This window comes from Ranitomeya imitator, chromosome 8 (assembly GCF_032444005.1).
Source record: "Ranitomeya imitator isolate aRanImi1 chromosome 8, aRanImi1.pri, whole genome shotgun sequence".
NCBI lineage: Eukaryota > Metazoa > Chordata > Amphibia > Anura > Dendrobatidae > Ranitomeya > Ranitomeya imitator.
In genome coordinates this window covers 189,541,225-189,568,095 of record NC_091289.1, presented here as the reverse complement: position 1 = coordinate 189,568,095, position 26,871 = coordinate 189,541,225, and the positions used below count along the sequence as shown (strand labels likewise).

Sequence of the window (26,871 nt, the reverse complement as noted above, 5' to 3'; positions counted from 1 at the left end):
ATTGACAGAAATTGAGATGGGACGCCATGTTGCGTTTGGAGAGCCACTGATGTGCCTAAACATTGAAACCCCCCACAAGTGACACCATTTTGGAAAGTAGACCCCCTAAGGAACTTATCTAGAGGTGTGGTGAGCACTTTGACCCACCAAGTGCTTCACAGAAGTTTATAATGCAGAACCGTAAAAATAAAAAATCATATTTTTTCACAAAAATTATATTTTTGCCCCCAATTTTTTATTTTTCCAAGGGTAAGAGAAGAAATTGGACCTCAAAAGTTGTTGTCCAATTTGTCCCGAGTACGCTGATACCCCATATGTGGCAGTAAACCACTGTTTGGGCGCATGGGAGAGCTCGGAAGGGAAGGAGCGCCGTTTGACTTTTCAATGCAAAATTGACAGGAATTGAGATGGGACGCCATGTTGCGTTTGGAGAGCCACTGATGTGCCTAAACATTGAAACCCCCCACAAGTGACACCATTTTGGAAAGTAGACCCCCTAAGGAACTTATCTGGATGTGTGGTGAGCACTTTGACCCACCAAGGGCTTCACAGAAGTTTATAATGCAGAGCCATAAAAATAAAACAAATTTTTTTTCCCACAAAAATTATTTTTTAGTCCCCAGTTTTGTATTTTCCCTAGGGTAACAGGAGAAATTGGACCCCAAAAGTTGTTGTCCAATTTGTCCTGAGTACGCTGATACCCCATATGTGGGGGGGAACCACCGTTTGGGCGCATGGGAGGGCTCGGAAGGGAAGGAGCGCCATTTGGAATGCAGACTTAGATGGAATGGTCTGCAGGCGTCACATTGCGTTTGCAGAGCCCCTATTGTACCTAAACAGTAGAAACCCCCCACAAGTGACACCATTTTGGAAAGTAGACCCCCTAAGGAACTCATCTTGATGTGTTGTGAGAGCTTTGAACCCCCAAGTATTTCACTACAGTTTATAACGCAGAGCCATGCAAATAAAAAAAAATTTTTTTTCCACAAAAATTATATTTTAGCCCCCAGTTTTGTATTTTTCCAAGGTTAGCAGGAGAAATTGGACCCTAAATGTTGTTGTCCAATTTGTCCTGAGTACGCTGATACCCGATATGTGGGGGGGAACCACCGTTTGGGCGCATGGGAGGGCTCGGAAGGGAAGGAGCATCATTTGGAATGCAGACTTAGATGGATTGGTCTGCAGGCGTCACATTGCGTTTGCAGAGCCCCTAATGTACCTAAACAGTAGAAACCCCCCACAAGTGACCCCATATTGGAAACTAGACCCCTCAATGAACTTATCTAGATGTGTTGTGAGAACTTTGAACCCCCAAGTGTTTCACTACAGTTTATAACGCAGAGCCGTGAAAATAAAAAATCTTTTTGTTTTCCCACAAAAATTATTTTTTAGCCCCCAGTTTTGTATTTTCCCAAGGGTAACAGGAGAAATTGGTCCACAAAAGTTGTTGTCCAATTTGTCCTGAGTACGCTGATACCCCATATGTTGGGGTAAACCCCTGTTTGGGCACACAGGAGAGCTCGGAAGGGAAGGAGCACTGTTTTACTTTTTCAACGCAGAATTGGCTGGAATTGAGATCGGACGCCATGTCGTGTTTGGAGAGCCCCTGATGTGCCGAAACAGTGGAAACCCCCCAATTATAACTGAAACCCTAATCTAAACACACCCCTAACCCTAATTCCAACGGTAACCCTAACCACACCTCTAACCCTGACACACCCCTAACCCTAATCCCAACCCTATTCCCAACTGTAAATGTAATCTAAACCCTAACTTTAGCCCCAACCCTAACCCTAACCCTAGCCCTAACCCTAACCCTAGCCCTAACCCTAGCCCTAACCCTAGCCCTAACCCTAGCCCTAACCCTAACCCTAGCCCTAATGGGAAAATGGAAATAAATACATTTTTTTTTATTTTTCCCTAACTAAGGGGGTGATGAAGGGGGGTTTGATTTACTTTTATAGCGAGTTTTTTAGCGGATTTTTATGATTGGCAGCCGTCACACACTGAAAGACCCTTTTTATTGCAAAAAATATTTTTTGCAATACCACATTTTGAGAGCTATAATTTTTCCATATTTTGGTCCACAGAGTCATGTGAGGTCTTGTTTTTTGCGGGACGAGTTGACGTTTTTATTGAAAACATTTTTGGGCACGTGACATTTTTTGATCGCTTTTTATTCCGATTTTTGTGAGGAAGAATGACCAAAAGCCAGCTATTCATGAATTTCTATTGGGGGAGGCGTTTATACCGTTCCGCGTTTGGTAAAATTGATAAATCAGTTTTATTCTTCGGGTCAGTACGATTACAGCGATACCTCATTTATATCATTTTTTTATGGTTTGGCGCTTTTATACGATAAAAACTATTTTACAGAAAAAATAATTATTTTTGCATCGCTTTATTCTCAGGACTATAACTTTTTTATTTTTTTGCTGATGATGCTGTATGGCGGCTCGTTTTTTGCGGGACAATATGACGCTTTCAGCGGTACCATGATTATTTATATCTGTCCTTTTGATCGCGTGTTATTCCACTTTTTGTTCGGCGGTATGATAATAAAGCGTTGTTTTTTGCCTCGTTTTTTTTTTTTTTTCTTACGGTGTTTACTGAAGGGGTTAACTAGTGGGACAGTTTTATAGGTCGGGTCGTTACGGACGCGGCGATACTAAATATGTGTACTTTTATTGTTTTGTTTTTTTTATTTAGATGAAGAAATGTATTTATGGGAATAATATTTTTTTTTTTTTTCATTATTTTGGAATATTTTTTTTTATTTTTTTTACACATTTGGAAAAATTTTTTTTTACTTTTTTACTTTGTCCCAGGGGGGGACATCACAGATCAGTGATCTGACAGTGTGCACAGCACTCTGTCAGATCACTGATCTGACATGCAGCGCTGCAGGCTTCACAGTGCCTGCTCTGAGCAGGCTCTGTGAAGCCACCTCCCTCCCTGCAGGACCCGGATCCGCGGCCATCTTGGATCCGGGGCTGGAGGGAGCAGGGAGGGAGGTGAGACCCTCGCAGCAACGCGAACACATCGCGTTGCTCCGGGGGTCTCAGGGAAGCCCGCAGGGAGCCCCCTCCCTGCGCGGTGCTTCCCTGCACCGCCGGCACATCGCGATCATCTTTGATCGCGGTGTGCCAGGGGTTAATGTGCCGGGGGCGGTCCGTGACCGCTCCTGGCACATAGTGCCGGATGTCAGCTGCGATAAGCAGCTGACACCCGGCCGCGATCGGCCGCGCTCCCCCCGTGAGCGCGGCCGATCGGCTATGACATACTATCCCGTTCAGGGTCAGATAAGCCCAGGGCACCTCGACGGGATAGTACGTCTAAGGTCACAGAGGGGTTAATATGGCATTGCCAAACATGCATCGATTTTATTTTTTTTTATTTAAGTAGTGAAGAAAAATTCAAAAGCTTGTAAAAAAAATTGTTAGTGTCACCATTTCGCAAGTCCCATAACGTTTTAATTTCTCCAGTAACGGAGCCAAGTTAACAAATTGTTTTTGGGGAGGCAAGGTGACTGTATTACTCATACCAATTTTGGGACATACGGCGTTTTCATAACTTTTTATTTCACTTATTAAGGAGGTGTGGTGACTGAAAAACTACAATTCTGACATTCTGACTTTTTTTTTCTCTTTACAGTGTTTACTATATGAGTCAATTAATTTAATATTTTGATAGAACATACTTTTATGAATGTGGCGATACCAAATGTTTTATTTTTTTATCTCTATTTTTCATGGGAGAAAATAGTGTGGTTTGAACTTTTACATATAAATATGCTGCTGCTGCAACATCCAAATACTATTAAAATGATTTAGACAGGTCCTGAAGAACCAGCTCAATGGGAAGAATAAAGCCGGCACCAGCAATACGTATGCCCTGCCAGTTATTAGATACCCTGCTGGCATAGTGTGCTGGCCAAAAGAAGAGATGGAAGCTGCAGATGTGAAGACACAAAAGCTCCTCACAATGCATGGAGGTCTCCATCCCAAGTCTAACACCCAAAGATTGTAGACCAACAGAAAGCAGGGTGGTTGAGACTTGATAAGCATCCAAGCTACCATCACAGATGAAACAAAGAGTATCCAGGAATACATCAGAAAAATGGCACCAAAAGATGAGATGCTGAGAGAAAGCCTAAGGCAGCAACAACAACAGATCTGGAAGGAAGAATGGGAACATGAAGTGCCATTGCAAGACAAGCCGCTGCATGAGATGCAACATCGACAGATAATGGAGGTGGCTGACATGGAGAAATCCTACCAATGACTGGAGAAAGCTGGACTCCGAGACAGAACAGCTGTCCTAATCATAAGCACAAGCACTAAGTACTGGATCCATAGAAGCAGGAATCTACCACACAAGACAAGACCCAAGGTACAGACTATGCAAAGAAACCTCAGAAACCGTCCAACACATGGTGGCAGGATGCAAAATGCAAGCAGGAACAGCGTAAACCGAACGCCACAGCCAAGTAGTGGGAATTATATACAGAAACATCTGCACAGCATATGGGCTAAGTCCAGGTAGGAGACCCCAGAGAAAGTGGTGAGGAATGAAAGGGCTAAAATCCCATGGGACTTCAAGACCCAGTCGTATAAGCAGGTGTTGGCTAACCAACCAGACATTGTGATAGTAGACAAGGATCAGAAGACAGCAATGATGTGGCAGTGCCAACTGACAGCAACATCAGAAAGAAGGAATATGAGAAGCTGGAGAAATACCAGAGCCTCAAAGGAGAACTGGAGAAGATGTGGAAGGTGAAGGCAACAGTGATTCCACTGGTGATAGGAGCAGTGACCCGTAAGTCGGGAAAATGGCTACTCAGATACCAGGAGCAACATCTGAACTCCCTGTCAAGAAAAGTGTGGTTTCTGCGCAGGATCTTAATTGTTCCCAGCATTGCAAACTCCCAGGCATCTGGTGGAGGACCCGAGAATGAGAAAGGACAAAAATAAAAAGACTACCCCCATTGGGAGGTGAGAAGGAAGTGTAAAGGTATGTTCCCATGGTCAGGAATTGGCAGCGCTTTGGATGCAGCACATGTCCACTCCGTCCAAAGCGCTGCCGGCCTTTGAACGCCGGTGATTCCGCATGTGTTTATTGAACCATGTGGAATCACCGCATCCAATACATTGGACGGTGATATTTATCTTGCGGAGGTGGAGCATCTCCGGAAAATAAATTGAGATACTGCAGTTGGGAAAGACACATCGCATGTCAGTTTACACAGGGGACGCCTTCCCTGCACACATAGTGGAGATGAGATTTTATGATATCCCCGCCACTATGCTGTAACCTCTGGCCCCTGCAACTTGGACGCTGTGGATGTACACAGCGTCCAACCTGCAGTGTTTTCTGACCGTGGAATCATACCCTTATATATAGTAGGGATTCATGCACTCTTGTAGGCATTAGGTAGTGTTTAGTGATGAGCGAATAGACTCATTACTCAAGATTTCTCGAGCACGCTCGGGTGACCTCTGAGTATTTTTTAGTGCTCGGAGATTTAGTTTTCCTCACCTCAGCTGAATGATTTACATCTCTGATTCCCTAGCAACCAGGCAAACCCCACATGTGCTTATGCTGGCTAAGAGATGTCAATCATTCAGCTGCGGCGTTGAAAACTAAATCTCCGAGCACTAAAAAATACTTGGAGGTCACCCGAGCGTGCTCGGGAAATCTCGAGTAACGAGTATATTCGCTCATCACTAGTAGTGTTCATACAGGCAATGTGGTTTGGTCCAAATGTGCAGTTTTATTGCTTTCATAAAGCTGCAAGAGATTTAAAAGAAAAAAATAACCTTGTCTGGGCACAAAGGTATCACAGCAAATAAACAGTTCTTTCAGAAAGCACATATATGTCAGTGGGTGCTTCACCAGAACAGTCCTTTCTCCCCAGGGTAAAAAGGTTATACACAGAAGTGGTATGGTCCTACCAGTATCGCTATCACCTTCAGCCTAAACTCCAGCAGCTTCCAGTACCAAACAGAAGTATTCAACTCCATCACAGTTCACACTTAACAGGCTGCAGCTTCCACATATTACTCTGCAGCAACACAAGGACTGCTCAGCTTTCCTAGCTGATCCATACAGTCTCCATTTAGAGAGAGACCCTGGCTTGACTTTCTAACAGCTACAGCGCACATTTTGGTTGGTAACTCACCAGCTGCAACACATTTCTGTGTGCCCAACATTCAGCAGACTGACATACCTAGTGAACACAGGCCCTGGTTCTTAGTCAAAGCTAGCCATGCATCTAATTAAGATCTGTGGTCCTAGGATGTAACCCAGTCCTACCTAGGTTTGTTACAATGTAATTTTTTTAAAAAGCTTTTTTTTTGTATTTTTACTTTATCTTTTCGTCCCCTTTAGTGGACTTAGATCTGCGATTGTCCGATTGCTCATATTATATACTGCAATACCACAGTATTGCAGTATATAATAAAAATTAGGGTCTTATATGAAGCTCAACTTGTGAACAAAAGTTTTTAAGATGGCAGCTACGGTGGCTTTCAGCACTCCCCCAGCTCCCATGGTAACCTGTCATTGCCCCATGATTGCAGAGATTGTCAGCAGCATCTAAATGGTTAACAGCAATGATCTGAACTCAGCTTTAGCTAATGCAGTTCTATCGCTTGTGGATGAACCTCAACTACTGAGCCCATCACTGAAGTACATGTAATTAATTTTGCACTAAGGGGTTAAAGGAGTCTATAAGTCTATATGATGCTGTGAGATCACATGGCTGGCTGCAAATTCTGCCCAACCTGGATGGCTAATAGTAATAGCCTCATGACTGTTTCCAATTAATTTGGCAATGGACAATGGATACAGTTTCAGTCTCATGCAGCCAGCTACCCTGTGTTTTAGGGGAGTAGAAGTAAATACCATAAAACGACCTTTGTTAGGGTACCGTCACACTATACGATTTACCTACGATCACGACCAGCGATACGACCTGGCCGTGATCGTAGGTAAATCGTAGTGTGGTCGCTGGGGAGCTGTCACACAGACAGCTCTCCAGCGACCAACGATGCCGAGGTCCCTGGGTAACCAGGGTAAACATCGGGTAACTAAGCGCAGGACCGCGCTTAGTTACCCGATGTTTACCCTGGTTACAAGCGTTAAACTAAAAAAAAACAAACAGCACATACTTACATTCTGGTGTCCGTCAGGTCCCTTGCAGTCTGCTTCCCGCACTCAGTGACTGCCGGCCGTAAAGTGAAAGTGAAAGCACAGCCGCTGTGCTCTGCTTTCACTTTACGGCCGGCAGTCACAGTGCGGGAAGCAGAGACGGCAAGGGACCTGACGGACACCAGAATGTAAGTATGTGCTGTTTGTTTTTTTTTAGTTTAACGCTTGTAACCAGGATAAACATCGGGTAACTAAGCGCGGTCCTGCGCTTAGTTACCCGATGTTTACCCTGGCTACAAGCGAACGCATCGCTGGATCGCATCGCTAGATCGGTGTCACACACACCGATCTAGCGATGACAGCGGGAGATCCAGCGATGAAAGAAAGTTCCATACGATCTGCTACGACGTACGATTCTCAGCAGGATCCCTGATCGCTGCTGCGTGTCAGACACAGCGATATCGTAATGATATCGCTGGAACGTCACGAATCATACCGTCGTAGCGATCGAAATGTTATAGTGTGACGGTACCCTTACTCCAGCTCCACCGATCTCTGTCGGCCTCTGTTTACCTTTCTTCAATGGTCGCATGCTATCTACCGCTGCAGTCAATTACTGGGCTCAGTAGTCAGCAGTGGAAACTGCTGTAGGGAAATAAATGGATTTTGGTGGGGAGCTCCGGAGAGACAGAGGACTAATTCAGGAAGTATTGAGGTTTTTTTTGTGGTTAAATCATTGATTGATTGCCTTAGCCAAATTTTTGTTGTTCCCCCAAAAAGCACTTTAATTTCTGAGGCCGTGTTCTTTTATTCTGCTTAGCTGAAACTAAAAGTAGTGTTAAGAATCAGATGCACAACTTATATGATTAGTCCTGCTGACCATGAACAATCTCTTGAAGAAATTCTGAGTCCGCTAAGTAATGTGAATAAGAATGCTAAAATGTCACCCTGATGGAAATGTCACGTGTGTCAGTGCACTCTGCGTGATTTCTCTTTATGCTTTCCTCTCTGCTCGCATTCTCATAAGTCCTATGGTAGAGCACAGCTCTCGTCTTACTATGGAGGAACTGTTTTAATTTCCTTTCCTTGCATAACCTTGGCCTAGACAAACAGCATCTCGTGAGGTGAGCTTAGGGTTCACTTTTTGAAAACTTCATTGCAAATGTGGAAAATCCCTTTAAATTATTAGTAAGACAATAGTCTCCATAATACACGGTTCTTAAAGGGGTCAGAATCTTTATTGGTTTGGTCTTAGAAGCATTGCAATAAATCCCTCCAACTGATATCTTCCTGGCTGACAGAAAATGGATTACAAATAATTTCAGTGTAGTTGTGCACTTCTTGACCATGATTTTCTAGTGGTGTCAGACTGATGGGTAAGTTTCTATTGATGTTCATTTCCACCATTTAAGAAATACACTTGTTTTTAATATTTGATAGAAGAAAATCCAATATTGTGAGTTGTAGAATGCCAGGGTATTTTTTCTGCCAAAATGTAGCCTACGTTAAAATAGCCAAGACCTCCCTCTTATGGGCATGGTTTGTATAAATCCCACATTCTGTCATTTAGTTATTCTCAAGAAGAACCTGGACTTGTGGGAAGGGAAGGCTGCTGCCAAGCTCCAGTTCTGCGGTCAGCACATAGTCTGACAGTTTGGTTTCTATGGTTTATACAATTTAATAGCCGCAGTCTTTTTAGTAGGGCTGTCAGGCCACTGCCCCTAGAAACCAGTCTGTCTCAGATTACTCAGGTCTGCAGTTTAAGAATAAGGAGACTCGCAGAACAAAAGCTCCACAGCTGTATTATCCTACCCACAGTTCACACAGTTGTGTTGTTGTGACGCAAATTAGAAACTCAGCAGATAACCTCACAGTACTATGGAAACAATCAACTCCAAGACGGTCAGAGTTAAAGGTTCTTTTATTGCCAAGAAAATGGAAGGAAAACGTTATGAATCTCTTATTCCAGAGATGAGTAATGGTTAAATAATAAATGCATATCAAAACTTTACAGACAATATGTACAGCGTTATAGTCACTGCATAGAACTAGGGCTGAATAGATAAAGGCAGCAGTTCAAGGGCTTCCTCCATAGAGGGGCTTCTCCTTTAATGCTAAGCATATGGTTGTATTAGTTAGCTGCAGTATTCTTTGGTTCAACAGTGGACCCCAACTGTCCTGAGGATTATTTTCAGTCTGCAAAAAAATGGTGGCACTATACAGCCGCCTTAGCTGAAATCTAACTTATGATTATAAAAATAATATCCTAATTCATAAAGCCAAACTACTGCCCTTAAGCAGCAATGTACTGATGACCAGTAATCCCAGCCTGGAGGGCCAGGGCATTGTTAGCGTCCACCTCAGGCACACAAGCATCTGTTCATATTATACATGTGAAGCAATATTTGTATTTTCACACATTGTATCCCAGGCTTTCCAATATTCCAGTTAAGGAAGGATGGAATAGCCAAGACAGCATAGAGGAGTGAACAGCAATAGTCACCCCCACATCTAAAGCTCTGGCCATAGGCATCCCTTGCCATGTGGATAATGAGGTCTAGCAGCCTGCTACTATTCAGCTCTACATAGTCTCAAGAAACAGCAACAAAGTCTCCTGTGCAAACAGGCACTTGTTACATTGTTCTACACAATTCACTCAATACAAGCCAGGTGTCAGCACCAGCCCCTCTGCATTGTCTGACGAGAAGGTTATGATATACACAGAAGCCCGCAAGTTGTGATTGTGAGCAAATGTCAAGTGTGTATCTTGACTATATTGTGGTGCGACCTTTTGGGCGTGGGTGCGATGATGTCAGTGGATGTTATTTGTATGTATACATTAGTGAAAACAGCACTGAAAATAATGGTTATAAAGGGCACAGCAGCCCGACATTTGTGTCAATAGGATCTTGTGCACGACACGTGGTCCGATGAAAAATAACATAAGTATGTGGCGCTCGCATAATCCCCAGACACTATGGAACAGCATTCTACTGTTATTGGTCATTGTGGTCTTTTATATTTCCTGGACTAGGAACCACCATGAGAAGTTGAAAAAGAAAAATCAATTGCAAATTTTTGCAAAAATCATGTTTGCAAACAAAACAGTGGCTTTTCTTCTTATATCTTGTGTAAGCGCAACACTTTAGCGAAAAGATAAAAAAAAGGTTGCGGGTCTATTGTGTGTGGGGAGTCTACCACATTCAACAGATTTATGCAATAATTTTCAGACGTTATGATAGAAATCTATTTAATCTCATAACTGGGGTGTTTTTTTTACTCTCTGATGCACAGACACTAAAAAGATGCACCAATTTGAATTCGAAAATGTGCAGCTCTTACATTTGGCACATATACCGGTAGCTTAAGATTGGTCTTGGTAAGTTCCCTGCAATGCATGCTAGAAACCTGCAGAACTTAAAATAATGCTTTATTTCCATAAAGTAAGAAAACTAAAGAGCAGAAATAGGCCATACAGATTTAGGTCTGATTATTTTTCCCTTTACGTCAAAACCGCTAAGGCTAGGGTCACATTGCGTTAGTGCAATCCGTTTAGCGCTAGCACCAGCGGATTGCGCTAACGCAATGTTTTTTTATGGGGTCGCGGTAACGTCCCCGCTCTCGCAGATCCCCGATCTGCGAGAGCGGGGAACGGACCGCGGGCGCGCCTCGGACGCTGCAAGCAGCGTCCGCGGCGCGCCAGGAATCTCTGGCGCGTCGCTAGCGCGTGCCGAACATGGCACGCGCTAGTGTAGCGCGTTCCCATTAGCGTGAATGGGCGCGTTAACGGCCGCGTTGCACGGCGTTAATTTCGCCGTGCAACGCTGTCCGTTTAATGCGGTCCCATAACGCAATGGGAACCCAGCCTAAGAAATAAAGCCATATGATATCCTGGCTGTTATCGGAGCCTGACGGTCTTTCCTGCTGACCGATGGCGCGGGCCGTGATAGTCACCGGCAGCACAAACATGTAGAATGTGTGATCCGGGGACGTCATACACACCCTCGGCCTCACACAGGCCTCTTTGTCTCCAGGGAACAATCCAACAGAATTGTTCATCCCCACAGAAACGTGTTACTTGATTTTCACAGCACAGTTTATACTGCAGATGGAAATGAAGGGGAAGCACCAAAATTGTAATATTCTGGTTGAGTTTACCAAAGTAGTGGAAGTTTTGGGGACTATATTTAAAAAGGAAACCTCTAGAACTGGTGGAAGCCCTTATTTAAATTAATAGCAACTGTTACAACTAAGGTGATAAAGCGAGGAGGAGATCTGCATCTGTCAGTGCATGTGCCCCTTGTGACGTACGCAGGGCGACACGGGAACTTGACTTGTACGGGCGCTTTCACTTTGCACATTTACGCATCGCAGTGTCGGTACTTGGTTATCAAAGTTCCAGTCCTGTGAATGTGGTCTGAAATGTCCCTCGTGCCAGTTCCGAGAAATACTTAGCTAAGATATGGATGCCATTACTGAGGATCACGTGAGTGATAGGGTCCTGAAAAGAGCAGAACACACTATGGCTGAGAGTCATGTTCGGTGAGAAAATGATAAGTTGTGTTGTTTGAAAAGTGGGGGCCTTGAAAAAGAGACGGTCATAATTATCTTTGGTCTATGGGGTGGGGTTGAAATAGAAATGTCAACTTGATAGGGCTACAGCTGGTAATTTCTATCTAATACACAGTCCATATATAGTACAAATAATAATAAAAACAGGCCATGTGGTAGCAAAAATGAGTGAACCTACTTAAAGGGAATGTATCATTGAAAAGTGATCTGTTATTTAAAGGGAATCTGTTGCCAAGTTTTTGCCGCGTACTCTAAGAGCAGCATAATATAGGGACAGAGACCATGATTCCAGCAATGTATCACTTGCTGTAGCTGCAGTTTTGTCAATATTACTGTTTTATCCACATGAGATTATTACTAGAAGACTAGTAAACCTGCTGCCATGTAGTCCATCATGTTCAGGAGCCTTGTATAGCAGAGCCATTGCTAGGACCGAGTGGCAGCTTTCTGCCTATGCACAGTGTACACAGAAAGCTATCAATCATTGGTGTAGGCGGGTTAAACAGAACTGACAATTTAGAAAACTGCTAGATCTGCAGGAGAGAAAATAGAGATGTAACAAAACTACAGCAAACAACCCAGTAAGTGACGCATCACTGGAATCAGGGTCTCTGCCACTACATCATGCTACTTTCAGGTGGGGTAGCAAAAAGCTTCTCACTGATTCCCTGTAAAGGGAACCTGTCACCGTGAAAATGCAGTCACCATGTTATAGCAGGGGGGAGCTGTGCATAGTTTGGTGAGAAAAGATTCAATATAGCCCATTTTCATCATCTAATCCTCTGCTCTTTCTGGGATTTTGGGTCCCGTGGGTGGTGCTATCAGTGACTGACAGGTTCCTATGTATAAGTGTGCAAACCGAGATAGCTGTCAATCACTGATTTTTTTTGTGCCCACTGCACACAAAATCCCTGAAATAGAAGATGTTTAGATTCGGAAAACACAGGTCATATTGATTTTTTTTCCCACAAACTATATATCAATCTGAAGTTCCCCCTGCACTATAACATGCTACCTGAAGATTAGACGCCATTTCCATTGTGACAGGTTCCATTTAAATCAAGTTTTTATGTTACACATTTTTTTTAAGAGTTTTGGTTGATGTGTTTTTTTATTTTGCCATGTTGCTATCTAACATTCTTGCCACCTTCATATTAGGATAAAACCTCCAGTAAAGTTCAGACCATACTGTGTGGATCCCACCTCCCTCCCCCACATAGTAAGATGCCCCCACAGTAAGATGCCCCCACACCATCATTGGACAAACATTACAGCCCGTCGAATACCGCGACTTAAACATAACTTTTTCTATGAGCATGTTATTGTTGTGCAAATGTAAAAAGAAATAAAAACTTTACATACATGTATAGAATATAGGTGTCCCTTCACCAGGTGTACATTGAAATCATGGGGCCCCAATGCGGAAGTTCTAATTGCCTGTCCCCCAAAAGAAAAGAAGAAAGAAAATATTTGGCAGGTCACAGAAGAGCATATCTCACAACTTGGCCAACAAAGGCGCTGGCACCCGGCCCCCTGACTCCCGGGCCCCATAGTGACCGCGTGACCTGGCTGCCACCATTGGTAGTAAGCCACTGCCCTTCACCCCATCCCAGTAGTGCTCTGACAAAATGGAAAAAAAATTAGCTCTGTTCCCACAATGAGCCGCCCCCGGCCTGTGCTGCGTGTGGCTCGGTACAGGAGGCACAATCTAGTGCTGTCATCATGTCTGCGGCACCAAGACTCAACTCAAGGTCTCCCATTCTTCCAGTGTATTCAGCTATATCTGCTTCCTGAATACGCAGATACAGTCGAAATTTGGACATACCGCCATATTTCCAGGATAGTTTCCCAAAACCAGGAATGTTCAGCTGGATCCAGAACGGTTGGGAGATATGATGACTGTTCTATGTATCCTGAATGCTGCAGTCAGGACACGGTATGGCAACAAACATGGTTCCAGCACTTACGACTTAAACTGCAAAATAATCTGTGTAATCTCCAGATTACAGCATGGAACGCCAACCTGCTGCATCTACAGCTAACTGGCATTTGTAATATATTAGCAGGGATGGCAAGGAGAGGAAAAAGTCTGTGGAGCAGCCTCATCTCAGATATGAAGACATGTAATATTGCAGTTATGAGCAATAGGAAGAATTAGTGTTGTATATACCCCACCCTCCCAAATAGATCATTGTAATATTGTTTAACGGCACACAAAACTAATTTCCCAACCCCTGATTTATGCAAGCAGAGGACAGACAAACAATGACAATACATAACATTTGCAATGGATGGAAAATTTTCGGTATTACCGACATTGCACCCTCCCATTATCCTGTCCATCACTGCTTCTGACAACCCTTTTGTATTAGAAAGGACATCGAGAAATCAACCATAATCTGTCCAAAAGCAAAGTGTCCCACCGCAGTGCCTCAAAAAGGATAGTGAGGTATTACTATTGAAATCAACGGATTGTCCATATAATGTGCATATCTGCTGGGTCCTCCAGGGTGAGAGAAGCTTGTGAAGCCATTCTCTCTACTATGGCTAAACAAAGAGAATCCAGAATGGGGGGATTCCATTAAAAGCAAAGCAATGAATAACATCCTGATGTGAACTAGGTCCAAATATATATATATATATATGTATAGTGATGCAGTGACCCATGTTACAGCCAGGGGACGCTGTATGTGCTCCTCAGGATTCGCATGGAGGCGTATCTGTAGGGAGTGATAATTAAACAGTGTCCAGCATGATTGTAAATGGCCGGTATGTGTCGCAGAGGGAGTCTGTCCTGTAAGCCTGTAGTATTGTTCTGGGACCTGTAGTCCCACAAGTGTTTGTATAGTTTATAGAGGGAGGCTTGCAGGGATAGTTTGAGAGCTGGGCGAATCTAACTAGCCACACACACCTCCCACCTATGGGAGTGGTTACAACTATGTAATGTGACCAGGGTGTGGGTCACATGGTTCCTGTATAGCCTGTGTGTTGGAATGTCCTGAAATGAACTGGATGCCTGGAAGCACACGGTGAGACCATGGACTGAAGGCCTGTGTGTTGGAAGGGCCTGGGACTGGACTTCCTGAATAGCGCACGGAGAGGCCGTATCTGCAGAGCCTGGGACGGCTACTGTGTTGGGGAAGCTACAGTTCCTACTGTGGGTCTGGACTATCTGAGGTGCCCTGGTCACAAGGACGGTGATCCCAGTGAGGCAGTTTTCCCCTGGGAACCAGCACTGACAGGAGTCAGTTTGTGGAGCCGGAGCTCCTGTAAGGTAACTCCAGATAAAGGGGGTTATGGGTAGACGAGTATCTGCCATTGGAACAGACTGTTGGTGGTTAATGTGTTCCGTTGATGTAAATAATGAACTGTTCGTGGTGCTTTAACCCGTGCCAAGCGAGTGTCCCCCAACACACTCAGGTAGCGATATCTCACACTATATATATATATATATATATATATATATATATATATATATATATATATATATACACACACACACACACACACATTTCTATCACCTGTATGCCCATAGTAATATGTTATATACGTCCCTGGAGGTGACTGTAAGCAATAATGTTAATAATTATGTTACCCCGGGCTGTGTTTTGACAACTACAAGTTGCAGCAAATTAACATTTTTTTAAAGATCCATTGTAGCCTAAACTGATATTTAATTGCATCTATAGAGAAGATTAGAAGAGGTTTGACATACTCTATTGTGTGCATTTTCAAGTTGCATGTCATAGCAATCTACGGAATTTAATGGAAACTTGGCTTAGGGTGCAGTACATCAAATCACCCACAGTGTGGCAGTGTTATGTGCACTCTGTGAAAGACAAATCTACTGATAGCAACAATTCTATGTTGGCCACAGACGTAGATATTTTCTCAGATCAGATCCAGAGGACTCTCTGATGTGTCTGAAATTCCCACATCCCTCCTCACTGTATGATCACAGTGAAGTTTGGTCACATGTGCCCTTCACCTCCATTTTTCAGTTTATGACCCAAAATATCCAAGAAAGGTGCTCCGCTGTTTTCATCCGCTCTATGAGAATGAATACACACTTGCCAGTAGGCCAGAATTAGCTGGGACTGTCCTGGACTTTACGGTATATAATCGGTGGCCTGACGTGGGGCGAGGTTTACAAATCTATGGTCGTTTGGGGCGGGATGGGGCACCACATAATAGAATGTGTTCAGTGTTGGTTCATGTCTGCTCATGTCAGTCTTCGGCCCTCACACTTTTCATCAGAGAAGGTTGGGTTTTTTTCCCACTTGTTTGCAATCATTGCTTTGTTGTACTGGGTGAGCCCATAGGAAATGTGAGATATTCTTAGGTAATGTGAAGACATGCCACTAGTAATAAACTATATCACTATCATTTCAGACGCAGCTCTTGAGGTTACTGGAGTATAACTACTAATGACCAGCAAAGTATTAATTCATATATAGCTTCATAGGTATGTAAGTTACTACTGACCTTGTATATTAACCCTGGAGATCTGCGGATGGTTGGACATTGGTGACCTCCTGTGGAGAAGGTGAAATAGAAATTAGTTACAAAATCTTTTACACTTAACAACACTCCAAAAAACAAAACAACCAGAGAGGACAACTCTTATCAAGTGCTGCTTGAATGTCACATGCTAGAAAACAAAAGGGCGGTATTATCACTCAGGATGGAGATAAGCTGGAGGTATGCGCCGCACATGATGTGTTGGTGCGGGCACTATGACGCGGTTTACGGAGAGTGTCTGATAACTGCAGCTGCTAGATGTTTCTTTTGGGCATAGAAGATGTTGCATGTGCTTCACAACTTAGGGTTCATTGAATGTTGATGGCCCTAATGTGCAAAAATGGCAGAAAGAAAAGTCATCAATAAGACGCACAACATTTCACCATATTCCCTGTGCAGCTGCACAATAGAACTAAATGCAACAAGACAGACCAAGATCCATCCAGTCCTGGGAAAAGCAATGGAGTAACTTCTACATTTGGGCATCATTGAAATAAAAGGAGCTTCCAGATTATAAAATGGCAGATTATTAGAATTTCACCAGCTGAAGGACGAACGCAACAGAATCAACTCTCATGGTGATGTAAGTCTGGTATTTTAAGTATTGCAGCTGAAATGTTATAATTGGCAACGCTCTCAAAATGTCTGGACAAAGGGGAGACCTCTTGGACTTCTGAAAGAGTTTGCAGTTTTCCCAGGCACTGCCAAACCCTCCCAAAACCTGGAAAGCAGAATGGCTTGTTTCTAAATAAAAGCATGTGGATGGGATGTGGATTCACCACTACACTGCTCAGTACTGCTGTATAGTGTCCTCACTGCTGATTCTCTTGCTAAACATGTACTATATAGAGACAGGAGAGCAGGAATCCATCATGTCTGTGTGTGCTGTATGTAGAGACATCACAGCAGCTCGTCTCCATCAGCTCAGAGACAACGGAAAATTAGACACGAAAACTGTATAGGTGAAAACTGGTAGAGGGTACAAGTCATACAGTATAATGGCGAGAAACAGTGTAATTCCTCATCTACACACACAGGCCTGCTTATTCTGAAGATCTCCCGAAATGATGGGAGCACTATAAGGACTTGCTATTCATGCAATTGCATAAGTGCCAGTTCATCAGATTTACATCCGAGTTATCTAGCACAGATTACTAGCATAAAAAGAGTTCATCAAATCCATTGGAAATGAATGAAGGATATAAATAAATGTGAAAAAGATTGATAGGTTATAATTGTGCAATCACTGCCCAATAATGTAACAAGTGTCCAGCGGTGCACGTGTTCAGTAGTCGCCTTCCTGCTCCATGGGAGGCCTTCTGTTAATTACCTGTAATGGAGGCTTTTCAGTTCCTTATAGTATCTCTCATCCTAAGGCCTCTCAGACAGACCTTAACAAGTCCTGAACTATAGATATTATTGTCCTTTTAGGTTACTTTAATTAGAAGGAACGAAAATCGATTGGACGGTATCAGAGTGGGGGACGCGACCCTCAAATAGTACCCCCAATTGTCAATATAAACTTCCAGGAGGAATAACATGAGTGGCAACAAGATGTTCTAGAATTTCATGGGAACCTTAATGTTAGTAGTGGCGAATGGTCCTTTTTCGCTTCTGTTCCCTTGTGGCAAATGCTACAGATTTAATGCAGTGAATTTGCAGGCAGAATATTTTCAGAATATCAACGTACCAGTTGAGATATTACAAAATTGAATCAAAAAGCAACAGGTTAGTTGCAGTGGAAATTGATAAGTGTAGATTTATAATCCATGACATGACAGTTCATGCTGTGGATTTTCAATGCAGATTTCACTATTTGCATAGAGAGAGATATGTGGCAAATCTGCAGCATTTCCACCACAAGACCACACGCTTTGGTGCATTTTTATTTTATTTTGCTGCTGCTATGAATTTCCCATGTCACAAATTTGGTAGTGAACCAGTTCTGTGCAGACAAACCCTAAAAGTCCAGTGGGGAAAATATGTGGGATTTGTATGCAAAACAATCCTCTGCCTAGATATAATACCATGGATTTCACAAAATCTCATTTAGGCCGGTTTCACACGCCAGTGGCTCCAGTACGTGAGGTGACAGTTTCCTCACGTACTGGAGACACTGACTCACGTAGACACATTGAAATCAATGTGTCTCTGCACATGTCAGCGTGTTTTCACGGACCGTGTGTCCGTGTGCAAAACACAGAGACATGTCAGTGTTCGTGGGAGCGCACGGATTACACGGACCCATTAAAGTCAATGGGTCCATGTAAAACACGTACCGCACACGGAGGCTGTCCATGTGCAGTCTGTGTGTCGTGCAGGAGACAGCGCTACAGTAAGCGCTGTCCTCCCAGCGTGGTGCTGAAGCCGCCATTCATATCTTCTTTCCAGCAGCGTTCGCTGGAGAGAAGATATGAAAAATCCTTTTTTATTTTTCATGTTTAAAATAAAGATCCCTGTCCCCTCCCCCCTCCCACCCCCTGTGCGCCCGCCCGCTGTTACTAAAATGCTCACCCGGCTCCCTCGCAGCGTCCTCTCAGCGCCAGCTTCTCCTGTATGAGTGGTCACGTGGTGCCGCCGATTACAGTCATGAATATGCGGCTCCACCTCCCATAGGGGTGGAGCCGCATATTCATGACTGTAATGGGCGGCACCACGTGACCGCTCATACAGGAGAAGGTGCAGCGCGGAGAGGATGCTTCAAAGGGAGCCGGGTGAGTATTTTAGTAACAGCGGCCGGGCGCACAGGGGATGGGAGGGGGGTGAGGACTGGGATCTTTATTTTAAACACGAAAAAAAAAAAAAAGGATTTTTCATATCTTCTCTCCAGCAAACGCTGCTGGAAAGAAGATATGAATGGCGGCTTCAGCACCAGATGCAGGGGACAGCGCTTACTTGTAGCGCTGTCTCCTGCACGGTCCGTGTGCCGCACGTGTGCCACACTGATGTTCACGGTGAGCACACGGACACTGATAATTCCGGTACCGATTTTTCCGGTACCGGAATTATCTGGACGTGTGAGACTGGCCTTACACGGAGAAAAAAATCTGCAGCGGAAATCGACTAGTGAGGTGGATCTGAAATCCGTAGCAGGCCAATCCATATCAATGCAAAAGGGGCGGCAAAACCATACTGTTCAACAATAAATAACCAGATTCTGCTCATTACGTCTTGGTGCCACACAACACTTTAGAGGTCTCATGGAGTCCATATCTTGGCGGCTTGACAAAATATTAGGCAGATTCTTTAATGTTGCGGTAGTTCAGTGTTTGAAGCATTTTTTATAGAGCTGTAAGGAATAATTTTGGGGTCACACATTGGTCTGATACTCTGGAATTTTATAAAGAGAGTTAAAAGAATTACAAACTGAAGAATCCGGTTACTTGAGCTGTACTTCTCATTTTACATTTACAACATGGTGTAGATTGGTGGTGGTCTGAGTCCTGAACCCCCACTGACCACTCAAAACACTATAGAGAGGACTGCAGCTGAGCAGAAGCCCTCATCTTCCGCATGAGCGAGGTATGGATCGATGGAAGATAATCCATGCAGAATAGAGCGGAGCTCCATACACAGGGGTCTGTATCCACACACAGCAGGGTGGGGACCAATCGGAGAGGACGGATCAGAAATCTGTGTTTCGGCTGTATGTTGATGTGTAGGTGGCCATGTAAACATCTGTTTATTCTATGCACAGGCACCACTGACTGCTCTGTGTAAAGGGAGCGCCATCTAGGGGCTGAAGACAGTAGCGCAAATGCTGGTTATGTAATTGTATAGCACGTGTCAAGGAAATGCCTGACCATAATAGATTGATGTTTGCTATATACACACACATTTATTTTCCTTTTTTTTTTTCTAAATAGTAAACTTTAATTTTAGTGATCTGTGTAAACACTGTTATACACAGGTTCTCCTCCTGCTCTCTTTAGTGCCGCTGTCCTCACAGGCTGCACAGCTCTCCAGTCCATACAATGTGACCAGACCACCCATCAGCCTCTTCCAGTGGAAAAGCAGCTTCCCCACATGAGGTGCTTTTCAATTAGACGAGACTGATGGATATTGTGTAAAGATAATATGGTCGACCCGTGAACTGATTCTGCAGCCAGCAACAGACAGTGCAGCACAGAGGCTATAGGAGGCAAACGGTGCAGCATGCGTTGCGGCTGTCAGACAGCTGTGCGATGTACAGCTGCGGGAACTCCAACATATTTTTCAAGCACGCAGAAGACACTCGGTTAGCACACGATCATGCTCGGAAAACACCTTATCCGATCACGTTCGCTTATCACTAGTGCTGACCCATCACTGCCATCATCTGATAATTATATTATGATCAATGCAGGTAAAGGCAGGGAAATAAACCGGGGAAAAGAAGGGGTTTGGAAGCCACTTAGGTGCTATTTGTTTTTCTTTATACAGAAATGTTTACTAATCCCCTAATAAGGTTATTTGCAAAGTTTCATAACTTTACATTCCTTAAAAAAAAAGTTTACTTACCCTTTTATTTTGGTTTGGTCACAAATCATCTTCAGAAAGTTCAGAATTACCACTTTGAATGCTGTGATGCTCTTAAATCAGCTTAGAAGATGGTTGAGTTAATGAAAGTGAAGACTTCGGTCCCAGCAGAAAGAGCTCACTGACTAATTCACTGGTAGCTCATTTTGCAGTCTGCTGTATACTGTGTTACATAGACGATGTAGAAGACAAACTGTCCAAAATATTTATTGAAACCCTATTGCTGAAGAATTCAAGTAAATAAATGCATCAAACGATATACATATAGCTTAAAGGGATTTTCCATCTCAAAAAGTAATGGCATAATGCTAGGATGCCATCTCTATATGATTAGTGACTGATTCTGACAAATAAAGGGGAGCATTTGTGGTATTAGGCAGACTTGCTCCCTCGGGAGCGGAGCACGCGGCTGCGGAGCACGCGACTGCATGTATTTCTATGCCCGAGTGCCGGCGGCAGTGCCGGGTATTGATGTGAGTTTCTCGCATTCCACACACAAGTCTGACCCCGGCCTTACACTGGGTCCCCTTCTAATTCTTCCAGTTCTCGCACACTCGCTATGCAAGAAACTGCAGCAGGTTCCATTGATGTTACAGTAGCAAATCAGAATGGCCAGGAGCTGCTTTGAATGGAAAACCTGTGGATATGACGTACAATCCAAATTGCATCCTGTTAATTTTGAGGAGTGTTGAGAGTCCTAGAGGTGAGACGCACATGATTATAAAGTGGTGCCATATATCCTATAAATATATCGTTATTTTAAGGGCTAAATCACATGGTCGTATATTCTCTCATTCAGGAAAATTAGGATGATTATGCTAATGACACTCGGCTCCAATTCTGTCAGAGTTTGGATCAAGTGTGATCTGAGTGTGATCTGATTCTCTCGTGTGAGAAAATCATATCACAGGTGCAGAAGAGATGGAGAACTTAATTTCTCCATCTTCTCCATTGTCTCTGTGCGCATACATGGGACTTCATTCGGATGTCATCTGAGTGCAGTCCATTGTTTTACACGCAGCCATCGACCTGTATGGGTGCGTGTGATCCGATTCACGGAGTCACTCCCAGCATGCTGCAATTGTTTTCTCATGCCGATTCGCAGATCTGCATTGCCCCATAGTATAACATTGGGCAGAGTGCTATGCCATAAAACATCAGATAGCTCTCGGCCGTTTTACACACTCGCATGAGCGAGCCCTGAAAGTTGGAAATGCCCTTTATAACATATTTTGATAATAAGAATATATAAGGGAATTGCTAGAAATGCAGCTGTGATACATATCAGTGCAGGTTTATGTATGCGTCCGAGAGACTGAGATCAATTTGATGTAGTTTGAGATAGATTTAAGCTAGTTCATTAATATTTTCAGATAAGGGGGTGCGTATAAAATCTGAATATTACACAGGAAACAAATCAACTGCAGAGCGAGAGTGAAAATCCCACAACAAGTAAAGCTGATCCAGTGCTATAAATCCCCGCTCCAGGCATAGAAAGATTCATTGATCACTGAGCAGTGAATGCGACGCTCAGCCCCAAACCACGTGGCTCTGCCCCGTTCAGGGGTCCATTCAAGGACAGCAAACACTCAAAATCCCCCATAGCCGCTGCATGAATAGAGGCCTTAATTGCTGGAACTAGCAGCAGCCCAGTTAATGCCAAAGCAAATGAAAGGGATGGCAATATACATTCCTGCCGTGCATGTGTTGTGCGCTCCTCGCTCTGCTGGTTTCGGAGGTGATGGCATATATATTGGCAGCCTCAGATATGGAGGTGTCTGCTGATTTTGGATGGTTTAAACTGTGTAAAAAATGAGCAGTGGAAAATTCGATGCTCTGTGAATGTCTGACCTGGACACGTCATGGGAAGGCTCCATAGAGGCAGATGGGTGCCAGCCACTCATACCCACAGCTCAAGATGCTACTCCGTATATGAGGGCGGCGGGTACAACTTAAATCACAAACAGAAGTGATACGATAAAATGAGGTCCAACATTTTGCATCAATATACGATACGATTCACTTTATTGATCCCGGGGGAAATTATGGTAGTACAGCAGCAATACCAACAGCAGTACATAAAATATTAGGACACAAATCTTGCACAAGTATACCAACATTACATAACAATATCAGAATATATCTTTAAAGAAACCATGTCTGTACAGACATAAAGGTTAAAGGGATTGTACACTTCTGGGGACAATTTATTTTACTTAAATGCATGTATTTGGGCCTAAAAATAATTTTTGCTATTTGGTTTCGTTAAAATTGTTGCACCATTTGGCTTTTAAATGCTGTTTATTTCCCTGCACCTTCAGCTTTGATGTGATCTGTGGTCATCAATCAGCTGAGAAAAGACAAATTAAACTCTCCATTGGACAGTCAGAAAAGCTCACTAACGGGTTCTCAGTTAACCCATTCTGCAGCCAGTAATAAACGGTGTGACATGGAGGCCGTACAAGGCAGAATAACGCAAAATGTTTAATTAAACCAAATTACTAAAATGATGTCCAGCTAAAAATATATCCCAAATGGTGGACAACCCCTTTATTTATAAAATACTAATTGGCTCACTGCCGCCACCAGGGGTAGCGCAATAAGTGCAATTTAGTTATTAAAGGGATTTTCTGCTCTATAGAAATTTCTGTAGTCTCTATATGTGAAAGCAAATTGCAGAATCAATAAAACATTGAGAGATGTGGATGAGAATATAGTTGGCATGTGACCGTAAGTATTTACAGTCATGGCCAAAAGTATTGACACCCCTGCAATTCTGTCAGATAATACTCAGTTTCTTCCTGAAAATGATTGCAAACACAAATTATTTGGTATTATTATCTTCATTTAATTTATCTTAAATGAAAAAAACACAAAAAGAATTGTCCTAAAGCCAAATTGGATATAATTCCACACCAAACATAAAAAGGGGGTGGACAAAAGTATTGGCACTGTTCGAAAAATCATGTGATGCTTCTCTAATTTAGTGTAATTAACAGCACCTGTAACTTACCTGTGGCACCTAACGGGTGTTGGCAATAACTAAATCACACTTGTTGACATGGATTAAAGTTGACTCAACCTCTGTCCTGTGTCCTTGTGTGAACCACATTGAGCATGAAGAAAAGAAAGAAGACCAAAGAACTGTCTGAGGACTTGAGAAACCAAATTGTGAGGAAGCATGAGCAATCTCAAGGCTACAAGTCCATCTCCAAAGACCTGAATGTTCCTGTGTCTACCGTGCGCAGTGTCATCAAGAAGTTTCAAGCCCATGGCACTGTGGCTAACCTCCCTAGATGTGGACGGAAAAGAAAAATTGACAAGAGATTTCAACACAAGATTGTGCGGATGTTGGATAAAGAACCTCGACTAACATCCAAACAAGTTCAAGCTGCCCTGCAGTCCGAGGGTACAACAGTGTCAACCCGTACTATCCGTCGGCGTCTGAATGAAAAGGGACTGTATGGTAGGAGACCCAGGAAGACCCCACTTCTTACCCCGAGACATAAAAAAGTCAGGCTGGAGTTTGCCAAAACTTACCTGAAAAAGCCGAAAACGTTTTGGAAGAATGTTCTCTGGTCAGATGAGACAAAAGTAGAGCTTTTTGGGCAAAGGCATCAACATAGAGTTTACAGGAGAAAAAAGAGGCATTCAAAGAAAAGAACACGGTCCCTACAGTCAAACATGGCGGAGGTTCCCTGATGTTTTGGGGTTGCTTTGCTGCCTCTGGCACTGGACTGCTTGACCGTGTGCATGGCATTATGAAGTATGAAGACTACCAACAAATTTTGCAGCATAATGTGGGGCCCAGTGTGAGAAAGCTGGGTCTCCCTCAGAGGTCATGGGTCTTCCAGCAGGACAATGAATCAAAACACACTTCAAAAAGCACTAGAAAATGGTTTGAGAGAAAGCACTGGAGACTTCTAAGGTGGCCAGCAATGAGTCCAGACCTGAATCCCATAGAACACCTGTGGAGAGATCTAAAAATGGCAGTTTGGAGAAGGCACCCTTCAAATATCAGGGACCTGGAGCAGTTTGCCAAAGAAGAATGGTCTAAAATTCCAGCAGAGCATTGTAAGAAACTCATTGATGGTTACCCAAAGCGGTTGGTCGCAGTTATTTTGGCTAAAGGTTGTGAAACCAAGTATTAGGCTGAGGGTGCCAATACTTTTGTCTGGCCCATTTTTGGAGTTTTGTGTGAAATGAGCAATGTTTTACTTTTTGCTTCATTCTCTTTTGTGTTTTTTCATTTAAGACAAATTAAATGAAGATAATAATACCAAAGAATTTGTGATTGCAATCATTTTCAGGAAGAAACTGAGTATTATCTGACAGAATTGCAGGGGTGTCAATACTGGCGCATAGCAAATGTGGTGCCAATATTCAAAAAGGGCTCTAAAAGTGAACCTGGAAATTATAGGCCAGTAAGTCTAACCTCTATTGTTGGTAAAATATTTGAAGGGTTTCTGAGGGATGTTATTCTGGATTATCTCAATGAGAATAACTGTTTAACTCCATATCAGTATGGGTTTATGAGAAATCGCTCCTGTCAAACCAATCTAATCAGTTTTTATGAAGAGGTAAGCTATAGGCTGGACCGCGGTGAGTCATTGGACGTGGTATATCTCGATTTTTCCAAAGCGTTTGATACCGTGCCGCACAAGAGGTTGGTACACAAAATGAGAATGCTGGGTCTGGGGGGAAATGTGTGTAAATGGGTTAATAACTGGCTTAGTGATAGAAAGCAGAGGGTGGTTATAAATGGTATAGTCTCTAACTGGGTCACTGTGACCAGTGGGGTACCGCAGGGGTCGGTATTGGGACCTGTTCTCTTCAACATATTCATTAATGATCTGGTAGAAGGTTTACACAGTAAAATATCGATATTTGCAGATGATACAAAACTATGTAAAGCAGTTAATACAAGAGAAGATAGTATTCTGCTACAGATGGATCTGGATAAGTTGGAAACTTGGGCTGAAAGGTGGCAGATGAGGTTTAACAATGATAAATGTAAGGTTATACACATGGGAAGAAGGAATCAATATCACCATTACACACTGAATGGGAAACCACTGGGTAAATCTGACAGGGAGAAGGACTTGGGGATCCTAGTTAATGATAAACTTACCTGGAGCAGCCAGTGCCAGGCAGCAGCTGCCAAGGCAAACAGGATCATGGGGTGCATTAAAAGAGGTCTGGATACACATGATGAGAGCATTATACTGCCTCTGTACAAATCCCTAGTTAGACCGCACATGGAGTACTGTGTCCAGTTTTGGGCACCGGTGCTCAGGTAGGATATAATGGAACTAGAGAGAGTACAAAGGAGGGCAACAAAATTAATAAAGGGGATGGGAGAACTACAATACCCAGATAGATTAGCGAAATTAGGATTATTTAGTCTAGAAAAAAGACGACTGAGGGGCGATCTAATAACCATGTATAAGTATATAAGGGGACAATACAAATATCTCGCTGAGGATCTGTTTCTACCAAGGAAGGTGACGGGCACAAGGGGGCATTCTTTGCGTCTGGAGGAGAGAAGGTTTTTCCACCAACATAGAAGAGGATTCTTTACTGTTAGGGCAGTGAGAATCTGGAATTGCTTGCCTGAGGAGGTGGTGATGGCGAACTCAGTCGAGGGGTTCAAGAGAGGCCTGGATGTCTTCCTGGAGCAGAACAATATTGTATCATACAATTATTAGGTTCTGTAGAAGGACGGAGATCTGGGGATTTATTATGATGGAATATAGGCTGAACTGGATGGACAAATGTCTTTTTTCGGCCTTACTAACTATGTTACTATGTTACTTTTGGCCATAACTGTATATCACTTACCTGTGGTTATGTGACCTTCCACTCAAGCTGGAAATAAAGGAGTATCCTGACAGTGGGCACATTGCACACCGTCACAATAAAGTACCGTATATACTCGAGTATAAGCCGAGATTTTCAGCCCAAATTTTTGGGCTGAAAGTGCCCCCCTCGGCTTATACTCGAGTCACGGTAGCGGTGGGGTCGGCGGGTGAGGGGGTGAGGGCGCTGAGGCATACTTACCTAGTCCCAGCGATCCTCGCGCTGTCCCTGCCGTCCCACGGGCTTCGG

The 26,871-nt window shown here is 43.4% G+C and overlaps 1 protein-coding gene across 3 annotated transcripts in view; it reads right to left on the bottom strand.

The window, feature by feature from the left end:
* Positions 1-26,871, bottom strand: part of PDE4B (phosphodiesterase 4B) — a 439,551-nt gene that overhangs the window by 95,253 nt on the left and 317,427 nt on the right. For all 3 annotated transcript variants that reach the window (XM_069738208.1, XM_069738209.1, XM_069738210.1), the window contains one exon: positions 16,210-16,259. In XM_069738208.1, coding sequence (XP_069594309.1) covers positions 16,210-16,259 — 50 coding nt within the window. The remainder of the gene's footprint in view (positions 1-16,209; positions 16,260-26,871) is intronic.